This window comes from Ambystoma mexicanum, chromosome 5q, assembly GCF_040938575.1.
Source record: "Ambystoma mexicanum isolate Mex_15411 chromosome 5q, UKY_AmexF1_1, whole genome shotgun sequence".
In the NCBI taxonomy this organism is placed as follows: domain Eukaryota; kingdom Metazoa; phylum Chordata; class Amphibia; order Caudata; family Ambystomatidae; genus Ambystoma; species Ambystoma mexicanum.
Genome location: NC_090933.1, coordinates 339,832,541 through 339,860,434, shown reverse-complemented (window position 1 = coordinate 339,860,434; position 27,894 = coordinate 339,832,541). Strand labels below are relative to the sequence as shown.

The 27,894-nt window shown below is 46.5% G+C and overlaps 1 protein-coding gene across 4 annotated transcripts in view; it reads left to right on the top strand.

Annotated features, from left to right (window-relative positions):
• Window positions 1-26,594, top strand: part of LDLRAD4 (low density lipoprotein receptor class A domain containing 4) — a 411,417-nt gene extending 384,823 nt beyond the window's left edge. For all 4 annotated transcript variants that reach the window (XM_069620819.1, XM_069620816.1, XM_069620817.1 and 1 more), the window contains one exon: window positions 16,135-26,594. In XM_069620819.1, coding sequence (XP_069476920.1) covers window positions 16,135-16,686 — 552 coding nt within the window. In that variant the 3' untranslated portion in view covers window positions 16,687-26,594. The remainder of the gene's footprint in view (window positions 1-16,134) is intronic.
• Window positions 26,595-27,894: the final 1,300 nt, after the last annotated feature.

The following is a 27,894-nucleotide window of genomic DNA, read 5'->3' as shown; positions in this document are numbered from 1 at the left end:
CGTTCCAAGTTGTGGACGATCTGTTCCATACGCTTTGTTCAAGCCCAATTAAAATAGGAAGACAAAGGCTGTTGTGAAGGAAAGGTCTTCCAAAAAGATTCACGCATTCACATAGGCAACCGGCGTCCCCCTCCCCGACGGCTTTACAAGGGTACCGTTTTTATTGAAGAATGGCAACAGAAAACACAATTCATAAAGATCTTTTTTTTTGTTGCTCTTTTAGAAAATATTTTAAAACATCGGTCACGTTCATAGTCTGCTAATATCTAGCATAGAGAAGGGACACGGTGTTGCTTGTTCAATTATTAGACATCCAGTGTTCGCTCCATTGAAGATGTTATGGGTTTTCAAAATAAAATTGAGTAGAGTGTTGTCAGTGTAAGGGGGTAAAATCGCTGATCTATCACCAATTGGGTTCGATGCCTGAATCCTCTATATCTTAATTGAGACTGCAGACAATCTCCCATCTTTGAAAGCCTGGGTTTTCCAAAGGTCGACTTGATCTCTTCCTCATGTATCTGAACCATGTATCGATTCTTTGCTGGTTCCGAACAAACGGCGACCTCGTGGCTTTGCAAGATTTGTTTAATAGTATACACCTTTTCTTTCTTTAATTGTTCTAAATGTGGGAGTAATACCATGCGCCTTCCCACCTAAACTGTACCCCACCTCACTTTCCTATGCCTTCTGAGTGGGTATATTCACCCATAACCCTCATTTCTACCGAAACCCAGGCTCCTATTTCGCTCAACTCACAGGCTCCCCAACCTCTTCCTTTCCAGTGCACCAACCACACCATAGCCCATAGCTTACTGGGGGTTCTGCCCAGCATACTTGCCCCGTTCCAAGTAGGAGATGATGTCCTGCCCTGTTTTTTTTCTTTGCATTCTGGGACTTGTATGCCTGTATTTATAATGTAGCATTGACACCCACATTTGCAGGTGGCTATGGGAGTTAACAGCCAATCATGCCTGTAAACATGGTTATTAATGCTACTAAAACCCTAGGCTGGGGCACCTACTTCCCTTACAAAAAAAAGGACACATATGGCTACCCCTAGAATAAGAAGGCGACTGGGACGCAGTGCGTGGCTAAGTTGGCTTCGGTGGTAAGACTGCATTGCTCTGAGCCAGCAAAGAAGAGATGTTTGGATGAAATGCATGAATAGGGGAACAAGGCTTTCTATGGTGGCCGATTCTAGGCAGTCTCCAGTAAGGCATCTAGGATTCAGACATCGGTTCTGGCGATCAGGGATCGTGGGAGGGGACTCGAGGGCCAGGGCAGCCGACTCACCAGGGGGAAAGATGCAGGGCAGCGGGGAAGGCAGCATAGAAGGCATGTGTTCACTGCCTGAGTACGCCCGCATTCCATACCTCCCGATTGGCCAGCACTTCTCCCCCAGGCGCTAATGGCAAAAATAGCACTTAAAGTAACAACATTAAATGGAAAAAAACAGGATTTAAAAAGCACCTCTCGAATGGAATGGGGGCATAGTGGTACGCACGCCCGAGCGATATATAGTGTTCACTGTATCGTCGTGTTTGGATATTTCTTAATGTGTGTGGCCTGAGTGCTATATTTTAATCATTTGAAATTGCTCCCAGTTTATTTTAAGCAGCTGCTGGGAATCCGTCACCAGTTTTTGAAATTCCTATTTCACTACATAGAGAATGTTCTGGTGTACTTTGTGAGAGCCTTCGCGCTCCCCTCCACGCCCCCTCCCCCCCCCCCGGGCGGCCCGTGAGCAGGCCATTGCTTCCGATTTCTATATGCATTCTTGAAATCCCAGGATAGGAAGTCCTGCAGCCAGTATTGAAGTTTCAGCCTAGAAAAAGAACGAGACCAGGACTAGATGATCTCCTCATGCAGGGTCTGTCCGCTGGGGAATCTTGAGAGCGGTCTTTCATCCTCGAACTTCATGCAGGCAATCATGTTGTTAAGGACAGGACACCACTGTGCAACCGTATGCAGCTGGTACATTCCCATATCTTAAGTTTTAAGGGCACCGGTTGTTGCACAGTGCAAACCTCTGTGATGGGTGATAGTGTTACATGCCAACCGTGCCATACCACCAGAGAACGGACCCTGCCGTTCAGCAGCTTATCCAGGTGAAGTGTTGGGAGTTCTCAGTAACCCTGTGGTCAAGGAAGTCTCTTGCACTTAGAGCCCCTGGGTGACTTGCACTTCATGAGTACTATCCACACCTGCATTCCTTCTTACTCCAGTGCGCCTAATCACACAGTGGCGCAGTTGTTCAAGGTGGTCTAACAGGTGCACAGAGAAATTGGCATAGACTGGTAGTGGTAGATCTCAAAATAAAGGAAATATAAGGATCCCATGATACGGGGCCTGTGGCAGCCCAGTTAATATCCAGCATGTCGACATTGTCCAGCATGTCGACATCTTGAAAATCAAATGTAGGTGTTTTTCATCCTACATGGTTTGTATGCCTGTAGCTTAAAATCGAATTTAGGTGTTTTCATTCTGCATTGTCTGTGACTGGTTAGATAAAAATCATATTTAGGTGTTTCTTCACCCTACATAGTTTGTATGCCTGTAGCTTAATATCAATGTAAGGTGCTCACACCTGCTTTTCTTGTGATTGCGCTGACTGGTCACTCCCCTTTTGTATTTCCCTTGTGTGGCTCAGGCCTCCTCCCCCCTTCACCCTCACGTGCCTCAGCAGCTCTGCCTGGTTAAGTGTAACTCGCTCGGAGCCCTTCTCTATGGGGCTTACTATCTCTCCTATCTTCTCTAACTGTTTCCCTATCTCCTATCCTTCACCTCTCACTAAATCTGTCGGGAAGAAACCGACAGTTTAGGTGGGAAGGCGCATGGTTTTACTCCCACATTTAGAACAATTAAAGAAAGAAAAGGTGTATACTATTAAACAAATCTTGCAAAGCCACGAGGTCGCCGTTTGTTCTGAACCAGCAAAGAATCGATACATGGTTCAGATACATGAGGAAGAGATCAAGTCGACCTTTGGAAAACCCAGGCTTTCAAAGATGGGAGATTGTCTGCAGTCTCAATTAAGATATAGAGGATTCAGGCATCGAACCCAATTGGTGATAGATTCACCCGACGTATAGAGTCTTCATATGGTTGCTCTGCTCTCTCCTTACTCTTTCTCACACATTAATGGTCGGACCCGCTGGGAGGTCCTTCTTGCCTTCTCCACCTCTAGGGCCATAATAAATGTCTATCGGAATGGTACCATCCTGGTCCAAGGGCTTCAGTCCAACCTCCTACTTTCCCTTGCCTTATCGGCTTTCCACCTTCTCCCTTGCCATCTGCTTTCTTGCCTCCTCCTGACCATATAGCCTCTCTCACCACGGCTCCCTTGCCACCTGCAACCCACCTGGCTCCCTTGCCTGCACTCTCCTCACTCCCATCCTCGTCATCCTCCGTTCATCTACCCCCTCCTACCTCTATGACTCAGGCACTCTCACCACTTACGGGGGGGGGAGTGGACCTCTGTTCCCTGTACCCCCCCGCCCGTAATTCTCTAAAAAATGGCATCCTGCTCCATGTTGCCATACTTAACTCTCGCTCTGCTGTCAAGCACTCCTCTGACATCTGCCGCCTCCTTGAACTCATGGATCTTGGTGTTCTTGCTCTCACTGAGACATGGTTTAAGGACAGCTATGTCACAAGTTTTGACACACTTCTCCCTGAAGGCTACAAGATCCTCTCCGAGCCCAGGCCCAACAGGCCTGGAGTTGGAGTAGCCCTCAACTTTCCCGAGTGGATCCCTGTTTCTGGTATTCCCACTCAGGCCTACTCCTCGTTTGAATGCCTGGTCTGCAGGCTCTCTCTCCTGTCTCCTCCCTTACTCTGGCCACCTTCTATCAGCCGCCCGGACAGTCTACCCTCTTCCTCTCAGAACGGGCTGACCTGGCCTCTGCTCCCCTTTCCTCCTCTTCCCAACTCCTCCTACTAGGGGATACTAGCATACACCTGGACTCTCCTGACTGTTCACGACCTTTCCGCAACCTATGTGACTCTCTCTCTCCATTCTACCTTCTAGCCCGACGCACACTGAAGGCCATACCTTGGATGCTCTCATCTCCTCAGACACCCCTCTCTGTATCTCTCTCACTATCTCACTCACCTGGACTGATCACTCTCTTCTCTTCACACATAATGCTCTTTACGCCTTTAGCACTGGCACACCCTGCAACGCCGACCGCCTTCAAGGTCTTTCCATCCATGAAAAGAGTGTCAGTGGCTGCCTTCGCCTCCACCTACTATCCTCCTTCGACTGACTCCCACCCTGACACAGTCCTCTCTAAACTTCACCTTTCCATCTGCAGCACTCTCAACATTCTTGCCCCTGTCATAAGCGTCCGACTGAACCCTGCCAAAAAGTGCAACTCTTTGTACGACGCCGTTCTGGCTGCCCTTAATCGCAAGAGCAAAGCAGCAGAACGGAAATGGGCATCCTCAGGTGCACCCCCTGACAAGCTGGCCTGCTGCCTTCTTCAAAGGCAATACAGACTCCTCATCAGGTCCAAAAAGAGAGTCCATATTGAAGCCTGCATCCCCGCAGCATTTAACAACACTGACAAACTTTTCAAAGTCTGCAAGGAACTGGCCAACCCTACTGCAGCGTCATCATCTTCTGCACCCACCCAGGCCATTTGCTCAGCCCTGGCTGCACACTTCACAGCCAAACCACAGGACATCCTGACCCCTCTCGCCTCTGCACCCACTCATGCACCAACATCTCGCTCTTGGGGCCCCCTCGGCTGCCCCATCCCATCCCCCTCCCGTGTGTCATGACCACTGTGAGGGGGCACAAGCTTTGCCACAAGCAAGCTCCCACCAGAACCCTGGGGGCCTTAAAACCACTGCAAAAGGGGCTCCTGGAGCCAGTCCTGGCGCCTTTGGCACCAGGCTCATATGTAGGAAGGAAGGGCTGTTCAAACTAGGTCCCATTTAAATCCAACATGGAAGCACCCACACAGTCTAGTTCTAAGAACCAAGCCATGCGGTCTAGTGTTTTGGGTGTGGCTGGCCTGGAACTACTTTCCTTGGGCTATATAAACCACACCCTGACTGCAGAACACGCTTTGTGTTATTCTGCAACCCGCAGCGTGACGCTCACCGTGTCCAGCTCCTGTTCTTCGGCATCTTCCTGTAATCCTGCAAAAACAAGATTATTCTGTTTTACCTGAGAAAACACCATCCCGCGCTCAGCATCTCAACTGGGCTGCAATCTGTGGAAACCTAGAGAAGAAGAAACATCACTCAGCTGTGAGTACTAGTTTAAGGACTTCCGGCGAGCCGCTACCACAGATGCTGTTCGAACATTGCGACCTGCAATAACGAGAAAGGGAAAAACAATATTAGAAGGCGCACTTCCAAAACATCGAATTCCATCGCGCTACGCCACGCTTCCATCCGGAGCACCATAGCAACATCTGCAAAGGAAAAGAGACATATTCAGGTTTGTGTTCAATATTAAACAACCGCACAGCGTTGTACTTACCTTAACGGATTCCGGGGGCCTGTTTTTCATCGCACGCTCATCCACTCGCAGCACCACAGCAGCCTGTGAGGAGAAGAAGAAGAAAACACAGGTTAGCTTTAAAAGACAATAAAGGTGCTGCGCTTCGCGCTTTCTCTTACCTAGGAAACGTGCCTCTCCATCCGGCACGCCTGCATCAAGACCTTCGCACCTGAAAAGGAGGAGATAAAGACATTAACGAATTCCCACCATAAACAGAACAAAGTCTTACAATTAACAAACCTACCTTCCTACCAGCAGATTCGGGGTCACAGCAGGCTTGGGCCCAAGGAAGGCATACTGCACCAGTGAAGCAACTTGGGCAGCTTGCCAACAAACATCAAGCGCCCCTGCACAAGAAACACAGGACCGATAGCTCACCCTATAAATAACTAAGGTGCGAAAAGAACCCAGTGGGAAGGGAATCAGTCAGAGGGAGGTTGGAGATTCACCCATTGGAGACAGTTATCACAAATCCTCCCTTCTGTAATTGCAGATTCATTATTCAGCACTGGGCAACTACGCATCCAGGGTTCCAGATGTCAGAGCCTTCCAGACGCCCCCGGGGATATCAGGTGAGCGTAACACCGTGTTACACCTGATGAGGTCTCTAGACGAGTCTAGTCTTTGAAAGCATCCTCCAGACACGTGGCCCCCTGCCCATCCAAAACCATAAAGGACAACATGGACACTCTCGCTCCAGCCTTGGCAGACCTCTGTAACCTCTCCTTCACCACTGGAGTTTTCCCCACTTCTCTTAAGCACTCTCTAGTGCACCCTCTGCTCAAAAAATGTTCTGCCGACCCTTCCATTCCAGCAAACTACCGCCCAATCTCCATCACTCCCTTCTTGGGAAAACTCCTGGAGAAGTTGGCTATCTCTCAGCTTACCCTCCACACTGAATCTGTTGGTTGTCTCCATGACCATCAGTCTGGCTATAGAGCATTCAAAGGCATGGAAACCACTCTTCTGAACACCTGTGAAGACCTGCTCCCAAATATTGACTCTAACTCTCCCTCTGTCCTCATTCTTCTTGACCTCTCCTATGCTTTCGACAAAGCAAACCACATAATCCTGATCTCCCGTCTCCATGACACCCTGGGGATCACAGATCAGGCCCTGTTATGGCTTGCCTCCTTTCTCTCTGACCGTCCTTCCTAGGTGTAACTTGGGTCTTTTCTCTCCGCTATCACTCTCTACTTGTGGTGTCCCCCACGGATCTAACCTATCCCCCTGGTTCTTCAATGTCTACATGGCCCCTCTGGCCCGCAGGATCTCTGCCTTCACCTCCTTTCAGTGTTATGTGGATGACCCACAATCTTCCTACTTCTACTCTACGACCTGTACAACTCATCCAAAACAGAACCGCAAGACTTCTCCTTGGCCTGAAGCCCAGGGACCGCATCTCTGCAGTGCTGAAATCCCTCCAGTGACTTCCTGTGGCTGCAAGGGTCAAGTTCAAGACCCTCTGCATAGTCTCCAAGTCTTTCTGGGGCTGAGGCCTGCACTACCTACAACTCTCGCTCCCTTAAATACTCTCATAGAGAGCCCTCTGCTCGTCCTCTTCCAACTCTCTGCGGTTGAGCCGATTTTCAAAATGGAGATTTGGGGGTTGATCTTTATCCTCTGCAGGTGCTTCCCTCTGGAACATCCTCCCTCCTGCGCTCTGTCTTGAGCCTGAGCTCCTTAAATTCTGGAAACTCCTCAAGACCTTCCTCTTCTCTTCCTCTTTCTCTCTCCCTCTCCCTTGTTAACCCCCTCTCTATTCTTGCCTACTTCCCTCCTCCCTCTCTCCCTTACTATGCTCTGTGTTTGCTGACTGGTCACCTGCTGCACCTCCATAGTCACACAGGTCTCAGGCTCCCCCCGCCAGTCCTCGCACTTGCCCCCAGGCCTCTGCTCACCACTATTGCACTTCTGGAATTCATTCCATGAGAAGGGTAACCTCTGCACTTAACCCAAGGCCCTGCTGGAATGGGCACACTTATTCCTTTTCACCCCCCACCCCCCGTTCACTTCCTGTCTGTGCACTTACACTACCTAGGGTTAGGTAGAGGGGGAAACACTCAATGCACCAGTGCACTGTCCGGCAACCAAAACATTCTGCCTGTCTCAAGAAAGGGTGACTTAACGACTACCAGGGCATGAATCGCTCCTCTGAGTAACATGCTTAGTCCAACTCATGCATTTAAGGAAGAGAGCATACACTAACCATATTTACGGAAGAAGACCTTGCAGGTGAAATGGCCGAGCCATTTTCCAGCTGGATAGATGCTACTGCATTGCTCTTGCTCATTCATAGACAGCAACCCTCTCACGGCACCCAGGGAACCTTTCCGTAAATCTGCTGATCGCCTTCCACAGAACGTTACACTAACAGTAAAAAGGTCTGTGCATCTGCATAAGACGTGTTTCCACAGAACCGGTGGCTAGAGGATGCTTACCAGTAGGTGGGTTCACTGTAATTACATGCAGGAGAGGTCTCTGCCAGTGGTACGGGGGTAGCCAGGGCTGCTGGGTGAACAATATTTGCTCAGTGCTTGGCTTGCAAGACTGCGTGTTCCTACCACAGCCAATTCATTCTCTGGCTCAGTGGGTAGTTACTCCGATCTTGAACCCTCGGGTTAGTGATGTTGGCATGGCGGATGGGTCCTCAGGGGGCATAAAATGTAAACTATGCATCATCAGTCTCAGAGAAGCGCCAATTAGTAATAAGTGCAAATCTGCCACGTGAGGAAAGTCTAGGACCCAGAAAGCAAACCATGCAGAAGAGTTTCTTGAAGCATCCACCCGAAATGTTCAGGAACATTTCAAGGACTGAACTTGAGGACCCCGGATCCAGGTGTCCATGAACTATTAATGCCCTGCACTGCTTATCTGAAAACTAGGTATCAAGGGAAGATTAATTATGCAGTTGCAGCATTCATGAATAGTGTGGAGCAACGTAGTCTGAAAAAATAAATATAAAAGTGAGTATTGTTCTTGCACAGCATCTGTGCACCTAATGCCAGAGCCGTGGCACCCAACACAAAACTTAAAACTCTCTCACTAGACCAGTGTAAGAGAACTGTGCATTCTCAGCATGGCGCCACACAGGCAATACTCACTGCTTTTTGGTGGCTTTGTCTCGGGTGTTTAGGATGGGCCATTTCCCTGTCTGAATATGGCCAATGCCTAGGGTGGCGTGCGCCTGTAAGGAAGGTGTTTGCCGAGCAGTCTACTAACCATTGGATGCTGTGTCAAAAGTGGCCAGGGTCTGCCCAAGTGAGCGGTGTTGGGGAAGTTTCCAGTTGAAAAGGATTGCAAGTGGAATGGTCTGGGTAGCGGTGTGCGAATGATTTGAATCCCGCAGTGAAATTGGCGACATTTCCTTTTTGTTACTTAATGAAATAGCAAAACATACACGTTACTCTGACAAAATTTGCCATTCTGAAAAATTCCTCCTCCGATACAAATTACAAAACCAGTGTAGACGAATTCAGCTTTTTCAAATACATTTTTCTCATTTTTTATTAATTTTAAATGATTTTAAATGAGTAAAAATAAACTGTTTTAATGAGTGACATGTAAGTGAAGCAAAAGCTCATTAATTTTGCAAAACGACAGGAACTACTATTAAAAATAGTAGCAGATTCAACGCTTAATGGAAACAAGACTCAACTGCTTTTGTTTCACTGGAGGATTTAGATGGGTGGGGGAGTTACTGTTTATAAATGTGGTGGAAAATTCAATCAAAATACATTTAAAAAATAGTATACAATATTTCTAAAGATTTTTAAAATGTTTATAGTATTAAAAAGATACATAAACCATTTATTTTAAAAAGCACAAAATTCGACCACAAGCTTATCACAATAAAAAATGTGCATGTAATGAAGTTAAACATATCATTATACAATTTCTGAATAGTTCTAAAAACATATGAACAATTAAACAAAAACCCATGTACAGTTTATAATTTTTAAAAAGGTTCTTTAATGGATTTACATTTTTACTTGAATTGTTTGTTACCTACAAAAAGAAAAAATTGTCAATCTTTTTTCACATTGTTTTTTCTAATTGTACAAGCTTGCACTTGGGTTGATGTACACGTGAGACAAAAAAGTTTAAAATAATGTAAAAGTATCTGAAAATATTATGCCTTTTTATGATTTTCCTGTATTTTTTTACATGAATTTAGGTTCCCTTTTCATTCGTTTACATATTCTTTTTCACTTTTTCAAACAATTCTAGAAACCTTTACTAAATAAAATTAATATTTCGTATTTTTATACAAACTATAGGCCCTTTTCTGTAATTATGAAAGCCTGCTTGTATGAATTTCATTTCAGCCATACTTTTTTTTTCATGGTTTCATTTCCAAAAATGTCACCAATTCTTCATGAACTTCGACCCAATTAGTGAAATAGAAATTGCCCCATTTCACACACCTCTAGCAGTGGGAAGGTTTGTAGTGCTTTCTCGCGGGTACAGGAAGTGTCCTTGTTAACGCTTCCTAACCATTAGAATATCTATGTGCTTATAGATTCATGCTCAATGGCTCATGACTAATTGCTAAATGTGGGTTCCCAACTTCCCATCAAACCTCCACTTCCTTTGGGGGAAGTTTTGGAACAAGGCCCAGCACTGAAAGTGGTACATTGATTTCTAGCAAAGTACCAGGTTTCGAATTCTTTTTTCAAAAGCGGGTGATATGATATAATATGGAATGGATATTTGTGAGTATCTAATTCCATTGTGCATGCAAGCAATGGGAAAAGATGAACTGCGCTATTGCCCTTTCTATGAAAGGAAGATTTCCTGTTGAGAGGCGTGGAATGCCATTGCTGCTCGAACAGGAAGTTCTGCCATAAGTCCATGGGAAACTGTGGGAAACCCAGAATGCTTTGAAGTCCACGGGTTTGGTCTATGGGGGAAATGGAGCAGTTGCAATCTTACTCTGCTGTTTTGCCGGCACTGGCCTAATCATTTAATATTCCCTATTTGCGATTCAAGGTAATGGGGGATAAAAATCAACAGGAAAAGTTGTTTTAGACATCTGAAGGCCAACCCACAATGATGAGAGCCATAGAACACAGTGCAAAGGTCAAAACTCTTTCAAAGTATCCATGTTCTGAGGTTTTTGCGGCAGTTCCTTGTACCTAAATTATTCGATGGACTGACCAACATCAGCAGGGGTTTCCCAAAAATAATGGGTCTCCAGGAGCGGGTTCCCTTTATCGTCTTTAACGGGAATAAGGCAAGAGAAGCTGTGGCCATGCAGTGATTCTCCGGCATTGGACGGAAATGAAGGGAGAGACGCCCTCATCATCTATCACGCTCTGCATGTCGTCTCCTAAGAGGGCGATGCATTAGTTCTGAAAAGTCTTCGGCGGAGTGATTATTTGGAAATGCTTAATGCATGAGCTCTACATAGTTGAGGATCTGGGTTTTCATAGTATCGGAAACAACGCGTCAGGGAAGAAATTCCAGCGGTGCCAAAGACCTCCCTGAGGCCCCCTCCCCGGAAAGTAAGGACGAGCTGAACACTCCTGCAAGGTGAGTAAGAAGGATCTGGACCAATAGCAGGCTAAGCAACTTGAGTGTTTTTGATGTGGAAATCTGAAGGTGACCTTGGATACAATAGATATTAAAACCCAAGGAAAGACCAACAAGAAAAGCACTCTGGGAACCAGGGCTGGGGGGGTGGGTGTCATGTAATTTCACAGATTTTTTTTCTCTATGTACATTTTTCTTTCACACGTGAAAAACATATAGCAAACAATATATTTGGAGCGGGCTTCCATGCGCTACAATTATGTAGGGGAGGTTGTGCTTCACGCAAAGGAGGGGGGGCATTTCATTGAATTCATGTTTCCCCCTCCAGTACCTCTGTGTCTTTTGATAGTCCGTATATCTCGCTGGTTATGTCCTGTAACAGCTGTGCCACCCTGCCCAGCAACCCGTCCCACCATTGCTCACCATCTGCACTTGGTTGCCCCCACACAAACACATCCTCCAGTTGTTTGTTTTGTTTATTTATTTAATATAGCGCAAAACCAAACCCGCAGGTAGCCGGGCGCAAACATTACAAGAATACTTGAGAACTTGGTTACAGTGACAAACACAGAAGTAAGCGGTAGGAGCAGATTCAGAAACATTATAGATTGCATGTGTTGGACAGTTAATGCCAGATGTTGGAAACAGAAAGAGAATGGAAGGTGGTACAGTTCAGTGAGGTATGCAGTAAGAGAGAACTAGTGCGGTTGATTGTCAAGTGTCGGAAGCAAGAAGGAGCTGAGTGGTGGTCAGCCGCAGTTTGTAGCTGGGTACTGGCAGTGGGGGTAGGGGTACCTAGGGACAAGTTAGCAGGGCATAGTCAAGAGGGTGTCTCTCAGGGCGAATGGAAATGTTGCGGAGGGGGATCACCTTAGATGTCGTTAGATCGTAGCCATAAGAGTGCCTTGCGTCTGAGACTTGGGTAAGGTTGGTCCTTTCTGAGTTCTAGGGGGAGTTTGTTCCAAGTTTGGGCCGCTGTGACTGGAAAGCTGGCGCCGCCAGCTGTGCTTTTTTTATATCTGGGCACCAGCAGGGTGAAGGCGTTAGATATTCTTGTGGGGCGATTAGAGGTTCTTTTGTTGATTCTGTTAACTAGGTAGGGGGGAGCTATATTGTTGAGGCATTTGGATGTGAGTGAGATAGTTTTGAGGGTGATCCTGTCATTAATATTGAGCCAGTGGATGTTCCTTCTGGCGGTGGAGACATGGGCTCTGTTGGGTAAGTTTAATGCTACTCTAAGAGCGTTATTTTGGAGAGTTTGGAGTTTGTTGAGGATATACTTGTTAGATCCAGCATATAGGGCATTACAATAGTCCAATCTAGATATGATAAGTGCATTAGCTAGGGTAATACAGCTGGCCTCCGTTAGGAATGGTCTACATGCTCGGATCAGTTTACAAGTATAGGCAGTGGAGGAGGCTAGGGAATTAGTTTGTTGCTTGAAGGTGAGTGCTGAGTCCAGATAGACCCCAAGGGTTTTGACTGTGGGCATCACTTTGATGACATTGTTGTCAATGTTAAATGAGGCGTAGTTGGGGTCTAGTTTTTTAATCGCTGTCTCTGTGCCGAGGATCAGAATCTGTTTTGTCGTCATTCAGACAGAGGCCGTGGGATGCCATCCATGCCTGAATGAGGAGGTATATCTTGTTTACCAAAGCTGAGTCTTCCAAGAAGTTGCCCGAAAGGGGGATGAGGATCTGAGTGTCATCTGCATAGTTAGTGTAGATGACACCCAGTCTATCCAACTTGTCAAACAAGGGTTTGGTAAAGATGTTATACATAGTAGGAGACACACATGATCCCTGGGGGACACCGCAGGAGACTTGTATGGGATCAGCAGCTGCAAGGGGGAGAAGACTCTCATAGTCCGGTTAGCAAGGAAGGATTGAACCCAGGTTATGGCATCGCTTGAGAAATGGGCAGCAGAGCCGAGGTGATTGCATAAAACTGCATGATCTACCAGGTCGAAGGCTGCCGATAGGTCAAGGAGGAGTAGCATAGCTGATTTTCCATTATCCTTCAACTCGTCAATTTGAGTCTTGAGGTCAATCAGGGCTGTTTCAGTGCCGTGAAGGGGTCGGAAGCCAGATTGTCGTGAGCCAAGTAAGTTATTGGATTCAAGGTAGTCCTGGATTTGCAGGTAGGCTGCCCTGTCGATGATTTTAAGTAGAAATGGGACGGTGGTGATGGGTCTATAGTTTGTCGGGATGGAAGGGTCGAGAGTTTGTTTTTTAGCAGGGGTAGGACCCAGGACTGTTTAAGGTTATTGGGCACTAGGTTAGTCTTGAAGGAGGCGTTGATCAGTTTTGAGATGAAGGGAGCTAGGTCTCTCGCTGCATCTTTTATAATTTGAGGGGGGCAGATATCGCCTTTACAATTGGATGGTTTTAGGGAGAGTATGATTTTTTCTGTCTCTAGTATGGTTATTTGTTTGAAGCTGAAGGGGTGTGGAGTGTTAGCGGCCTGGTTAGGGGCGGGCTGTGCCTTGGGGGTGGGCTCAGGTGGCACTAGCAAGGCGGCTTTTTTAATTGCAATTTTAGTTTGGAGAGAGCTGATTTTTCCTGCTAGGGCGTTTTGTATGTTAGTGCACCAGAGTTTATTTTTGGGGATATTGTCTGTTTGTGGTATGGGCGATTCCATTTCCCGCAGGATGGAGAATAATTCCTTAGTATTCGATTTGGCTTTGGTTATCCTGTCGTTGTAAGTGGTTTTTTTTGTACTAATGATTTCCTTTTTATATTGTTTGGCAAGGGTGGCTAATTTGATTTTGTTCTCCTCAGAGGGCGAATGTCGCCATATAGATTGCAGTTTTCTTTTTTGAGTTCTGAGGTCTTTCAGTTGGGGTGTGAACCAGTTATTCAGGTGGGAGAGTTGTTTGCCTTTACGGATTTTGGTGGGGGCAATCAGATCTAATGCCATGGTCATGGTATTATTATAGGTTTCCACAAGTAAGGTCGGGTCTGTAATGTTGTCTGTGTTATTGAGGGTGGGGAGGAGATGTGGAAGGAGTTGTTCTGCTGAAATTTCTTTTTTACTTCTAGTGGGGTGTGGCGGGGCCATTACTATAGGTTTAGGGTGGTTAAGGTCAAGTGCGGCGGAGAATGAAATTAGATGGTGGTCTGTCCATATTTGCGGGGTTATATTAGTGATGCTAGTGTTGCAGTTCAGGTCCGCAACCCAGTCAAGAGTTCTGCCTTTGGAGTGGGTGGGGGTGGTGACTTTTTGCGTTAGTCCGTAGTCATGCAGTAGTGCAGCGACAGATGTGGCATGTTTGTCGTTGCAGTCGTTAAAGCCAAGGTTGAAATCTCCTAATAGTAGGATTTGCGTATGGTCTTTTGTATTATTCGTTAGGATGCTGGTTAGTTTGTCCTCGAAGGTGCCTAATGGTCCAGGTGGTCTGTAGATCACATGGATGGTAAGAGTGCGGTTGCATGAAAGTTGGAGTTTGGCAGTGAGGAGTTCACAAGACTGGAGTGGCGTGGTAGTGGCTAGACGGATAGGCAGGTTGGCTTTGTGGATAACGGCAAGGCCACCTCCTTTAGTGTTGGGTCTGTCAGCTCTTAGCAGTTGGTAGCCGTCTGGTATTGCTAGCATAATGGCGGGGCCAGCAGCCTCATGGAGCCAACAATCAATCTTGCCACTGGGTACATGAAGGGGACATTTTGCAGCCTCCTTTGATATTTCCAAAGGACTAAGAAGCAGAGCTAAAGTTTGGAACCATGGCCACGGATGACGATACAGGTGAGTAGAGTAGTTGTTTGCGGCAGTGTCAAGACAGAAAGGTTCATTACAAGGGTAGTAACTTAAGCACTAGTCCTATCGAGACCGGAACCAAAGGCCGAGACCAATTGCCCAAGCCTCAAGGAGAAGCCTTTACAGAGGTCTGACAACATGCAGATGAACGCTTAGGTGTCTTTGACTCTGGTGTCCTGTACACCCTGCTCTCATTTCTAGAGGCCTCCGAGAGTAACTTGAGAGTAACGTGGATTGGAACTGTGTTGTGTTACTCTTTCAGGCCTTGGCCATTTCAGTGGAGCATTCTGCACAGCAGATCTTGAAATGGACATGCTGCAGAGGCGCCAGGCATTTAGTTACATCAACTAGCTGGGCCCTTGCTGCTTCCAAGCAATGCCCGATGTCTCCTGAAAAAACGGGCGCTCCTTCAGTCATCCAAAGCTAGAAGGAAATTAAAGAATTCCTTAATGAAAGAGTGACGGAGTGCCATGATTTAATGAGGTTCTGTTGAGAATGGGATGGATGTGTTGCAATCGCTGCAGAATTCAGACTGGAAAGGGGGTCAACAGCATGAAGAGTGTCCATTGGACGCATCTGCGTGTATACGGAGTATGTCAGTGGAAAGTACTCAATGTGTCAGACCTCTGTCCTATGCCTTTTCAAGTTGTATACAGGTTGCTAGTTTAAAGTTGTGAGGCGCACTGCATGCATGCACTTCAGGTGCAAACATCTGTGTTTATTAGGTTGGATGTGATTGTAGTGCTGGGATAATATCTACATAAATATATAACGCAACCTAACTTTTAAAAAAGTACCTTTTTCATCAAGCCCAATATCTACATGCAGTCTGTTTCAGTCGGAGACTGCCATCTAGTGGAACTTTTAATAATTCGATTACCGTTTTTGTTGGTTTTTAATGTTATTTCATTAACCCATGTTACTTTCTACCTACGGTCGTCTTGCAAATACCCTTTACGGTTGGGGGGAGTGGACATACCGTCCGAACCCCTGTGACCACTTCTATCTGTGAACCCTCTTTCTCCCTTCCGTTTAGACTATTGTATACTGGTCTATTTGGACATTTTTTTTAAACAACTAAAACCCATACCTGTATTTCAACATGTATACCTCTAGTAGATTTTTTGTGCCCTCTTTATTAACCAAATTCGATATTGTGTACTCTTTATTTTTTCCTGCAACAAAGTGACTGATTACTGTTTGTTTATTAGTGTCATTGCAAAGTCCTACAAGCCCAACCAATTGGAAAAATACCAGTTTTCTTGATGTTTTTGCGACGTTTTCCTGAACAGTTGGATTGTTATTAATGTTTCTTTCTCTCTCTTCTTCAGAACATGTACGCGCCCAGGTCCAGGGACAGGTTTACTGCCCCCTCCTTTATGCAGAGGGACCGTTTCAGCCGCTTTCAGCCCACCTACCCCTATGTGCAACACGAGATTGACCTGCCTCCCACCATCTCTCTTTCTGACGGGGAGGAGCCGCCGCCCTACCAGGGCCCCTGCATGCTCCAGCTCCGAGACCCAGAGCAACAGATGGAACTCAATCGCGAGTCTGTCAGGGCACCGCCCAACAGGACCATTTTCGACAGTGACTTGATAGACATTTCAATGTACAGCGGGGGCGGGGGCCCGTGCCCACCCAGCAGTAATTCGGGCATCAGTGCAAGCAATCAGAGCAGCAATGGAAGAATGGAAGGACCACCTCCGACGTATAGTGAAGTCATGGGCCATTATCCGGGATCCTCCTATTTTTACCACCAGCAGCACAGCAGCCCCCCACCTCTCTCTCAGAGGGGGAACAGACTCCACTTGCAGCAGAACAGTTCAGACAGCACAATTCTCCCTGTCAAAGGCAAGGAAGGACACCCAGGAAAACCGGTCTGAGCCTCTCTAAGAGGCATTCAGACCATGTGGAAGAAGGAACAGCAATGAGCTCGAGACTGATGTTTGTGTTTAGACCCTTCTGCTCCTGCACAAAATATGGCATTGTATGGACATGGTACAACTTGGTGAAACCAAAAGCGCAAATAACTTATTTAGGGCGTTTTGTGTTCCTTTTTAGGAGAATGCATGCACAATGGATCTCAACAATACAAACTTCCATTCAATCTGACAGCTACTAGTGTGTTGAGGGGGAAATGTTTGTTTCTGCTTTTTGTATTTAAATTAATGATTTGGATTATTTAATTCTGGAAGGAAACGGCACAGGTTTCAGTAGAGCCTATTTTGTATTCAGCGGACGGCAGGGCGAACAAAAAGTGTTACTTGGTAAAATTGGGAAGCATTTGGCCAGTTTGCTGCCTTTTTCTCCGGAGTCAGAGTGAAGTAACAGGCAGGATGTTTTTACGTGGATCCAAATCCATTTTTGCGTGTGCCAAGGTATAACCTAGAGAATCGGGATACATGCAGGGAGTCCATTTCTTTTGTGATCGACATGGTTTTCGAAGAAAGTTGCACTATTTAAATGTTCCCGGTAAATGTACGATTGATTTTTTTCCCTTAATGTCTGCGTTGTCTCTTGAGATGTGGACTGAGATCCGGCCCAGGAGAGTGCTGTGACAAGGAAGGGATATGTAAGTGTATGGTACTCGGCCACATAGAGAAGAAATACCCAAATCATTTCTCAACACAAACCAAGGAGCGCTAAAACGCCGCCTCGGATGCTCTTTGCTAGAAGAGCAGAAACAAGTACGTTCCACACTTTGCACCGCTTCCGTTATTACATATGTATTGCCATTTTGTTACGCATGCACACACGAGCAAAGATCCGTAAAGAAGCACTGACACTTTCTCCACTGTGTAGTGTCGCACTTTCGCCACAAGTAGATTTTTACAAGGAGTCGTCTTCAGCACGGCCAGAGAACTATTTTGTTCACCCACCCCCCAACATTGATATGCAATAAACTCTTTAAAGGCAATCGTTCTTCACTAGTTTTTGTCTAAATGCCGAGCGCCTCTGCAGCCACTGCATCTTATCCCCACCACCTTACTGCGGTCTAACGCATCATATCGGAGTAGTGCCAGGTAAATGGAATACCGCAGCAGTTGTGGTAATTTGCTGATATTTTAGCTTTCAGGATAAACTCAAATGCAAGTAAAAATAGCCATGATCACTATCCGTTGCTCCACCAATTGTGTTTCGCTGCTGATTGCCATGGAACGTTGTCGTAAGTTAACTCAGGATTTACAGACTCCCTGGCACCAGCTGCTCCATATACTTTACGCCGTGCCTAATGGCGATTGTGTGAGTGGAATCCGTATGCCAGCTGTTACTGCAGGATAGAATTGCCTCTAGAGGTGTACTTGAGATCTTCGTGAGGCACTTTCCCAAGGAAACCGCGGTAGTTGAAGGTATGCAGCAGAACGTATGGAACTTTATTCCCCAGCCGCATGGCCGAAGCACGCTGTAAATTGAATTTCTCCGCAACGAGCGAAAGCACTGACCATGCTGGGATGTAGAAAGGGCATTTCCTGACATTGTCCTATCATTGCAAATGTGGCCTCGTTTATGAGTGGGACACTTTCTTGGACAGCTGTAGACCACATAGGCGTCAAGAACAAAAGAAAAGGCACAATGTGTCGATTATAAATGGTGTCCGGATGCAACAGGCTGTCTTTGGACCTACTAGTGCCACAAGCCTTGTGTGTGGCACGATTTTCACTATGGCAAAGGCTTAGGCACTAGATGGCCAAAATCCCATTCAGTGCTCTGCAAAGAGCAACAATCTGATGTTCATGTGACCGAACAATGCATACCAACATGGCAGGTTCGAATTAAGCGGAGCAGCCGGGCTGCACTCAAATGGTCCTGGAAAATTGAGAGTACCTTCTATAGCTTCTGGTCATGGAGAATTGAGAGTACCTTCTATAGCTTCTGGTCCTGGAGAATTGAGTGTACCTTCTATAGCTTCTGGTCATGGAGAATTGAGCGTACCTTCTATAGCTTCTGGTCATGGAGAATTGAGAGTACCTTCTATAGCTTCTGGTCCTGGAGAATTGAGAGTACCTTCTATAGCTTCTGGTCATGGAGACTTGAGAGTACCTTCTATAGCTTCTGGTCCTGGAGAATTGAGTGTACCTTCTATAGCTTCTGGTCATGGAGAATTGAGAGTACCTTCTAAAACTTCTGGTCATGGAGAATTGAGTGTACCTTCTATAGCTTCTGGCCATGCAGAATTGAGAGTACCTTCTATAGCTTCTCGTCATGGAGAATTGAGAGTACCTTCTATAGCTTCTGGGCATGGAGAATTGAGAGTACCTTCTATAGCTTCTGGGCATGGAGAATTGAGTGTACCTTCTTCAATGACTTCTGCTGCCACCTTATGTGGCTTGCAAGATGTGTCCTTTGAAGAGCTTTGAATCATCACTTTTGAGTGCACCAGAGAGAAAAAGCGATTGCCTTGGGCTTTCTCTCTGGTCTTCACTAAGAACCTTAGGTATGTCCGGATTCCAGTCACACATGACGAAGAGGCTTTTTACATCTATGTCCCGACATGGGTTTATTGTTGACTGAATTCTGGCCTTGAGAATGCTGGAGAAGAATTCATGCCGCGCATGTTGATTCTAGCCACGTGCTCGGCCTTCACTTGTGGTGCGCACTGCACCGGTCTGTTCTCAACCGTGTTTGATATGTGCAGTTTTCATGCTGCAACTGTTTCTACTTTTCTCTGTGCCAAATTTGCTATTCCCCATCACTCTTAATTCTTTTGGAAGGACAGCGCACAGTGCTGGAAGCCCGATTTACAATTAATCCAAGTTGACATTATTTCTATGTAGGAGCATGCATGATTTTTTTGTCTGTCCTTGCAGATGGTAACTGCTGCTTCGATTTCAAATTATCTCATAGATGAGCCAAAGAGGGCGCGTCCCCCTTGCTCAAATGCACCTCCTGGGCTTGCGCTTGAGGTGTTGACGGCTGAAATGAGGATGGACATCGCAGGGCCATGCAGAGCTTCTCTTCTCTGTGACTGGAAGTCGTGCTGGTGTTTCTGCAAATAATTCTATGTGCTCAGCCCACTTGTGTGTGTGGGCCGTCCTAAGGCACTATGCACAACTTAAAGAATGACGTAACTATTTATACAGTATGCACCAGCACGGCTGATCTGAATGTTTGTGAGACTCTAGGGTCCCGCTGCCAGCTTCAATGCGGCAAGCTAGCGCAGGATGCTACTTTCGGGTTTTCCAGAATGGTTGTCTGCTCGCTCGCTTTCACAAGTCTTCTGTTTCTGTCGACGAGTAATTCACCTTTTAGCCACTGCTACAAGGTACCCTGATGCAGACACTTCTCGCTATGGGGGAGGGGGTGCAAAAGGGCGTGCAGGATTCTGGCATGGACCTACACGGCATGTCATTGTGGTGCTATTGTTTCCATGCTGTTCCCTGCTTTCATAGCTTCCCTTGACTGCTGGCGTACCCCGGGTGTCTGGTCTTCATAGAGTTGGAGGCCTGAATTCTTGCATCGTCTTTGCAGCTTCCAAACTCTGCTGCCTCAGTAAGCACTGGCATCATGGCCAACAGTGACCAGTAGGCTGCCAATCCGCTACTAGCCCATGTTGGGCCGCCAAGACCGGATCCCTTGTTATTGGAAGTCTAAAATTCCAAGCTAGTTATGTAAAAAATACAAGTGTTTTCCAATAAGTGCAAGCTCTGATCCCCGCATACGTCGTTTCTAAGCCTTTGGCCGGTCGAAATAAAAATATGATTTTGTTTTTCCCTCATTACAGCTGTTCTTAAAACACGTTTAAGGGCACGGTCGGCTGGTTTTAGCGCAGTGTTTGGCGAAGGCAGATAAAAAGCATCACTGTCGGGCATTGTCTCTTGCTTTGACAGCGCAGCTGCATATTGTTGTACGGTCGCCATTTTGCCAGAGGCTAAGTCCCTTTGGTTTTTTCTATCCTTGGTGCTCTGTCAATTTCTCTCTTCTCTGTCCTAGTTTTTGTTTGCCCAATCACGGTTTCCTCGTCATTGTTTCCTCCACTTTACATCCTTCTTACCCCCCCCAGTTAGATCTGGCTGGACGTTTTATTTATTTCTTTCCTTGCATACCCAGTGGGGCCCATGCCTCTGTGATCGGTGTAGATGATGGCAAGCCGTACTTGGTATTGTTGTGGTTTCTTCATCTGCGTTAAATACCTGGATGCACCTGCAAAAAAAGCTCCACGCTGACCAAAATGGAAGGTTGATTGCAACACACCAGGTCCATGATGGCTTGAGCGAAAGAGAAGGGTAGCGGGGGGGCGTCTTCAGCTTGATTGCCATGTAAGAAGCAGAAGTCTCATGTACATGCTCCGGGTTGGGAGAATTGCAGCTTTCTTCCCAAAGGGCTTCAAGAAGAATGAGGATTGTAGTGGTTGTGAAAACCTTTTATCTCGGCTGACCTGGAGCATTGTCGTACAATCTTTTTTAGTGAGAGCACTGGGGTGCTGCCGCTCATGGGGTGGAACAGATTTTGTATTCCGTGAGGCTGCACCTGCTCGGTGCAGCTTGCAGGTCTGTGGAATTAGTATAGGTCAGGTTGTTTTCGGTCTAGAAGGGTGGGCCTGTTTTGTGGTTCTTACAGGCACTGCCTTTGTAACTACCGTATCCCAACCCCAAATTGGGCATTTGCAGGCCTGGATAGTTGGCAGTTCTGCTGAACTCGTCTTATGGTTTTTACTCAGAGCAGCTCTCTGCCGCAGAATGTGAGTTCTACTCTTTTACCTGGGCGCGCAGCGCTCTGCTTCTCTGACCTGAGACAGCTTTTACAAAATGAACTCAGAACGGAGCACAAAGACACTGCGTGCGTTGCAGTGCAATTTAGCAGTCACAGCCCAGCACAACCCAGGCCACACTGCACCATGCAACCAAATGTGTTCTTTTTATTCAGTGAGTTAGGAGGAGAAGGGGTCGAACCTGAATGTACTTGTTGTGCACGGTCACTTCTATAGCACAGATTGTGATGCGTATCCAAACGTGTCTCTTATTGGTTGTACTAATGGTTAAAGCTGTGTTTTAAGTGTTTTGACAAAGGCCTGTATGTTGAAAGGAAGCCATGATGAAAAAGAAACCCGCAAATTGTACTGCTATGAACCCACGGGGGGGCCGGGGGTTCATACAGGTGTTTAAATGCAGCAGCCCTTTCAAATGGAGCAGAATGTATAGGCTCTATGTCGCGTAACCTGCCCTAAAGCAAAGGTGGAGCTGGAGACCAAAAAGCACATGCGTTGATCCTAGTAGGCTAGGAAAGTGGCAGAGTGAGCTAGTGTGTGTGATGCACCACCTGTGCTTACATGCCAGTAGTGGCTCTTCAGTGCACTGCAGTCCTGCCAAAGAGCGCGGACGCGCCACCATTTACAGTAGCAGTGCTGCCCCGCTACCATCAAAGAGTGAGGAGTTTTGCATTCATGGCTCCTCTGCGTTCATGCGCCCACATGAATACTTTACATTTGTCCCAGCCAGCCTTCTCATGTGTACACTCACTGTCCAACACGAAGAAGAGTCGATGTTTCTCCCCAGAGCACAGGGGCCTGCAAACCTTGGGTTTCCAGATGTCCCTTGCGGCAAGTTCCGTCAGTCCTTGTCCGCATAAGCAATGCTGCAGGATTCTGGGATCCTCGGTGGAGCCCAAGTCGCACAGCCCATGCCGCAGAGGCGCTGGCCTGGACCGGACCGATTCTGCCCTTGATGCATGCATGCATGCAATCATGACATACCAGGAAACCAACAAGACACTGCTGCTGTCTGCTACCTTCAGACCCTTGCGGATGCTGCTCGTGTGTAGAAAGCCTGCAGAGCCGGCTGGGTATGGACTAGCGCTTCCCCGCTAAGGGCAGACGCTGGCTGGTGAGCTATGACCCGTGTGTGTGTGACTATCGCAGCAGTCATGCTTTAGTGGGACCCAGCCCGGTGCACATGTCAGTAGCCGGCCAGTCAGACCCGTCCGCTCCGTTTGATGTATGCTCTATCGCTCATGCGTTCCCTGCTTTGCTATGTGCCTTCCTGGAGTAGAGTGGGTGCCTTCGGGTCTACTTGCGCGAGTGGCCGTCATGACTTCATCTCTTGCCTTGCATTGTGCTAGCTTGCGCCGGCTTTGTGTGTGCTTTCTTGCTCGGCGGGCTGCCGACACACACCAGCGCGCACCTTCGCATTCCCTTGTAGGCAGTTTGCAACCACAAAGGCCTCTCCGCCGGGTGGAAGCAGAGATAGGAATTCTTGTGTGCATCTCGCGCCTAACTCCAAATGGTGCTCTCCTTCCCTCGCTGGTCTCCGCGTGCGTTCTCTCTGTAAGGTGCTGTAAATAACACATATCCTGCCCAATGGGTAGAACAAGAGATGCTGTTGATATCGTAACCTAATGTAAAGATGATAACCAGTTCTGACAAGGTGGCATAGCCTTTGGCAATGCCTAATGTGCTTTGTCCTTTTTTCTAAGACAATTGGCAAAGCGATTGCATACAAATGACATATGTCTACGTATTTTATTTTCCTATTGAATATCACTAGTATGTCAGATGGAAATGAAAGGTTAAACAAAGAGTTTTTGACCAGCCTGTGCTCAGCATTTTCGCTGTGAAAATCCTTCTTCTCCTTTAAAAAAAAAAAAAAAACTGCTTTAAACGTTGCACTTCGATGCTTACCACATTGTCTCTTCTTGCTCCTACTGAGTTGGACCAGTGTTATTAGTTTTTATTTTCGTGAAAAAATATATATTTTGATTTTCCACGATTTGTGAAACGGTCCCCCTTCTGTGCAGCTCTTCTTAAGGGGGGACCCAGTGCTGCTTTTTTGGTAATGTCATGCGCTTCGGCTCGTTTCTGCGTTAAGCGTTCGAGGGGTTCCCTTTCCGAGCTAACATCCTATTGGAAGCCATGTCCTCAGATACTCCACACCCCTGCTTTCCGGAATATGTTTCAATGCTTCTGCTGCAAAAGTGGGTGGTAACAGCGATGATGCCCTACCAAGAGTTGGCATTGGGTGAATCACTTTGCTCGTGTTTGCCCAGACTTGGCTTGGAGCATATGTGTAGTTGGCCCGGCCTTCTGCGGGATCCTGTATTGCACTACCAGTAGTCGGTCACTTGAAACAGAAACTCTTCCGGGTCACTTCTGGAATGATCTGGGGTACCCCAAAGCTTGACTACAAGTACATTCTTGTTAAATGTGGCCAATCTCTATTATGTGTTGAACCGCTACTCTCTCATGTTCCTTGGTATGCCCTTGGCTTCTGATTTCTCCTCACGGAGCAGTTGGCGGTATAGGAACAATAGATTAATTGGAAGGCTATTTTATATTAAAAGTGCAAGAGTTCCGACTACCAACAGGATGTCCACTTAAAATATTTTTTATTTGGGGAGGGAAGTAGCCATGGCCCTTTCTCGCTGAGGGACTTTGCTGTAAGCACAAAACAACAGCCGTCTGTGGCACGTGCATATGAAGAGGAAAATCTGTCCAGCGGGCTGCAAAGTCTGTCCTGCTATGAAATGGAAACACCTCGCCAACTTAATCCATCACTCCAGCTGTAAGATGCCCGCCCGCCCACCCACCTGCCTGCCTGCCACTGTGCTGTTGATAGGGAAACTGAATACCTCAGGAAACAAGTTGTATTTTTTTCCGAAGCGCATATAGTGGACTATTTTTATAAATTCCGTTTTATTTTACATATTTCTGAACATAGACACTTAACAACACAAAATAACCGTATAAAATAGTAGTTATATAATAAACGGATATAGAGAATTAACTTTTCATATTACCGGTGTGTGAGCTTTTTTATACATTTAGAGGTTCAATTTCAGACAGGCTAGCAATACAGCGGGCACAGAACAGGGCCTTCTCCATTTGGTTCTTCCAGTAGTATGCAGTACTCCCGCACCGGGTGCTCAAGGCTATACAGTACAGAGCTCCTATCGCTATTTAACCGGGCCTTTGTCTTTCTGCATAAATAATTAAGCCATATCGTCTATAAAGCATTCTCAAGGCACCCCCAAAAGATCTCCTTTTCTTAATTAAGTGTTTTGCCTGCTGGTTTAATTATTTAGCCTACTCTGTTGATGTCTGGGAATTTCAAAACTCGCGCCGCTTAGCGTTTGCGCAGCCGCTCACTTCCGCTGTGTTTTTCCTGCTAGTGATGTCAAGTTTTTGTTGAAGCTCAACTGAGCCGTGGACGCTTCCTTGTGATCGGAGAATCGCGGGGAGCCATCTTACGCGGCATTGCCACACATATACACGCTGTCCATTAATATTTGTGGATCCGTATATCGGGCCACCTCCGAGGTTTTTTAGGTCATTGTTGGACATTGGAAAACAAATGCAAGTATTCTGCCCCTCAGCGGTCTGTGGGTTATGGGGACATTGTTGCGTTGTTTCCAGGTGTCACCAGAACACATGGGCCGCCACGCGTGACGGTCAGCCATGGCTTTGTTTTCCTAGATGATGTGGCAAATTAAGGATTGTTTTCACGATTCTGCAACGAGAAGCCATAATACGCTGTAATTGCACCAGACTCGTGAATTATGGCTTTTGTCATGATTAAGAAACTTGAATTCAAACAAACAAATCATGTAATATGCCGCGCATACATAAGCGTTAACATGCATTGCCTTGTAATAGTGCCCCCAGGCGTTTCTGGTTTCCACCACAAGACGTAAAGTCGAGAAGTTTTGTAAAGGTCTTCAGAACCGCGAGGTGGCATTATCCGAAGTTGTCATCCCCACCTTAAATGAAGGGTTTTCACGCCATTGCCCGACATAAAATAAAACACTGCCCTGTATTCACACAATCTAAACTTTAAAGAAAGCAGCGTATGATAGGTTTCCATCAACCGGACCAAACAAGATGGCGACTCCTTTTAGACTCTGATCTACCTTCACTCAGCAGTAAAACAACTGTGACATGCAGCGACTCTTTCCCGTCGAGTCTTCAGAGTCCAGCAGGCACCCACCATAAAGACAACGCCAGAACGTAAAGCGAGCTCAAGGCATATTACTGCTGGCAGCAAGCAATGTAACACATTCCTGTCTTTTGGCGACAGGTAACGTTTCTTCTACTTGTATCCCGGCCACTTTAGTGCAAGAAAAATATATTATTATAAAAAATAAAAAAAAAAGTCTCTCCTTGTTAAAGACCTTTGTACTTGAAACTTTTCATAGAGGATTGTACCAGGACATTTCTAATATTAGAATGATACTTAAAGGCCAACACCTGTTTTTATTGATTAATTTCTTGTTGCTGTTTTTATGTTTCTATCCCAGTTTTCTTATATCTTCAACTGTTTTGTTTTTGGAAGTGTGGATTTGCCCACCCATCCTCCTCACCCAATTTGTGGCTTTCCAGATTACATTTTCAATATGTACACCCTCTACACCAGTGTCCATTTGTCATTCAGAAATATGTCCAGCGCTTCTTGTCAATATTACGTTTTTCACTCAAGGTTTGTTGTTGTCAAACAAGTCTATTTAATACAAAAGACATTTCTTTTCAACTGTATGCAAACTTCTAATTAATTTTCCATGTTAACCTATGACAGCCCGACTTGCTTCAAAGACTCAGTTTTTTTAACACAGCACTGCGTTACATTTACTCTTCAAGTTACTTCAGCAAGAGGAAGGTTTCATCTGGTGTGCCAGCCTCTCTTAGGTGAGCGAGCAGTGGTGATGTCATAGGTTTCACTTTGGAAGCCAAGGCCTGTCCTTGCAATACTCTTAAAGAAAGATGTTGCTCTAAATGCTGTTGTTAGTTATAAACACAGATTTTATGCTTGTTCTTAATATGCTGCGGTCCAACCACGGTAAAAAGGTTATTAAAATTAAGAAGTGACATTGGGCTCCTGTGTGGTCACTTGTTCACTTGTATGTGTCTGAGAAAACAATTCCACACAACTAAATCTCCCCCAAAACGTTACCTTTTATCTTAAATGTAACTCCATGGTTGTTTTACTTTCGGGCCATCTGGTCATCGTCATCAGGGTCCGTTTATTGTATGTCGCCTAAAACACCTGTAAGTGACCCATGTGCTTCAAACTTAAAGATCTTAGAGCGGGCTGGTAAAGTTTAGTGACTGTGTATGTTTCTGATCACAACTCTGACACTATCTTTCTGCAATATTGAGCTTTAGCAGAAGGCTCAATTTCCCAGCAAGTGGTCTGGCATGGTTGGGAAATAGCTGTGCTATAAGAATAATGTTTGCTCCTAGATTTGGTGGCATGTCCGGATTCTATTCATGTCATAGATTCGAGTATTTTGCAGCACTCTTTTCTTTATTTTGTGCCGCAGTAAGAAAGTACACCAAAACAACCATATTTGTTAAAAAATCTAAAGGACTGGGGGTGCTGTAGAGCGTGTGCAGCCGGCGCATGCAGACGTGCGTTTCTGCTACTCCGCCGGGGCTGCTGATATCCTGTAGAAAGATACTCTTTGCAGCTTGCCTCTCCCAGCAATTTCGCTACGCCGAGAAGGTGGAGAGTCCCAGCAGAATCTTCCAAAAAAACCCAGAGAAGATATGTGCAGCGAAGCCTGTGAACAGGCGGACTCCGCGCAACACTCTTGAGGCCAACCGCCAGCTTGGGCCTCGGCGGGAGTGGAAAGCAGACGAACAGTGCCGGAAACCAGCAAAGCCAGCAGCCAGGCATAAGGAAGGACCCAGCCCGACGAGTGTTTGACACCCAGAAACAACGCAGGAGAATCACTGCCCGACTCCCCCACATGCCGCTGGACACACACACACACACACACACACACACTGAAAAGGCACGTAGACGGAGGAACCCAGCCCAGCGGTGATACGCATGGAGCGCCCCGCAACTGGAGAAAGGGACAGACGCCAACAGGGTCAGCAAGGCTGTGACTCTAGGGTCCCCCCCGCCCGATCTCCACTGCAAACAAACACCACCGCCGGCACCCCTGGTCCGGACAAGAGGCGGGGAGACCCGCAGAGTGAAAGATGGGAAGAGACATATAACGGAGCCCAGCCCAGGACCCAGTGTCGCTCAGTAAAATGCAGCAACTATTGCAAACAAACGCTGAGGGAGGACACCACCAGACAGGGCTACACAAACTGGAGACAATTGCATAGCAGCACAGCCCTGCTGTGCAGCAGTGAGGCAAGTACATTACGGTAA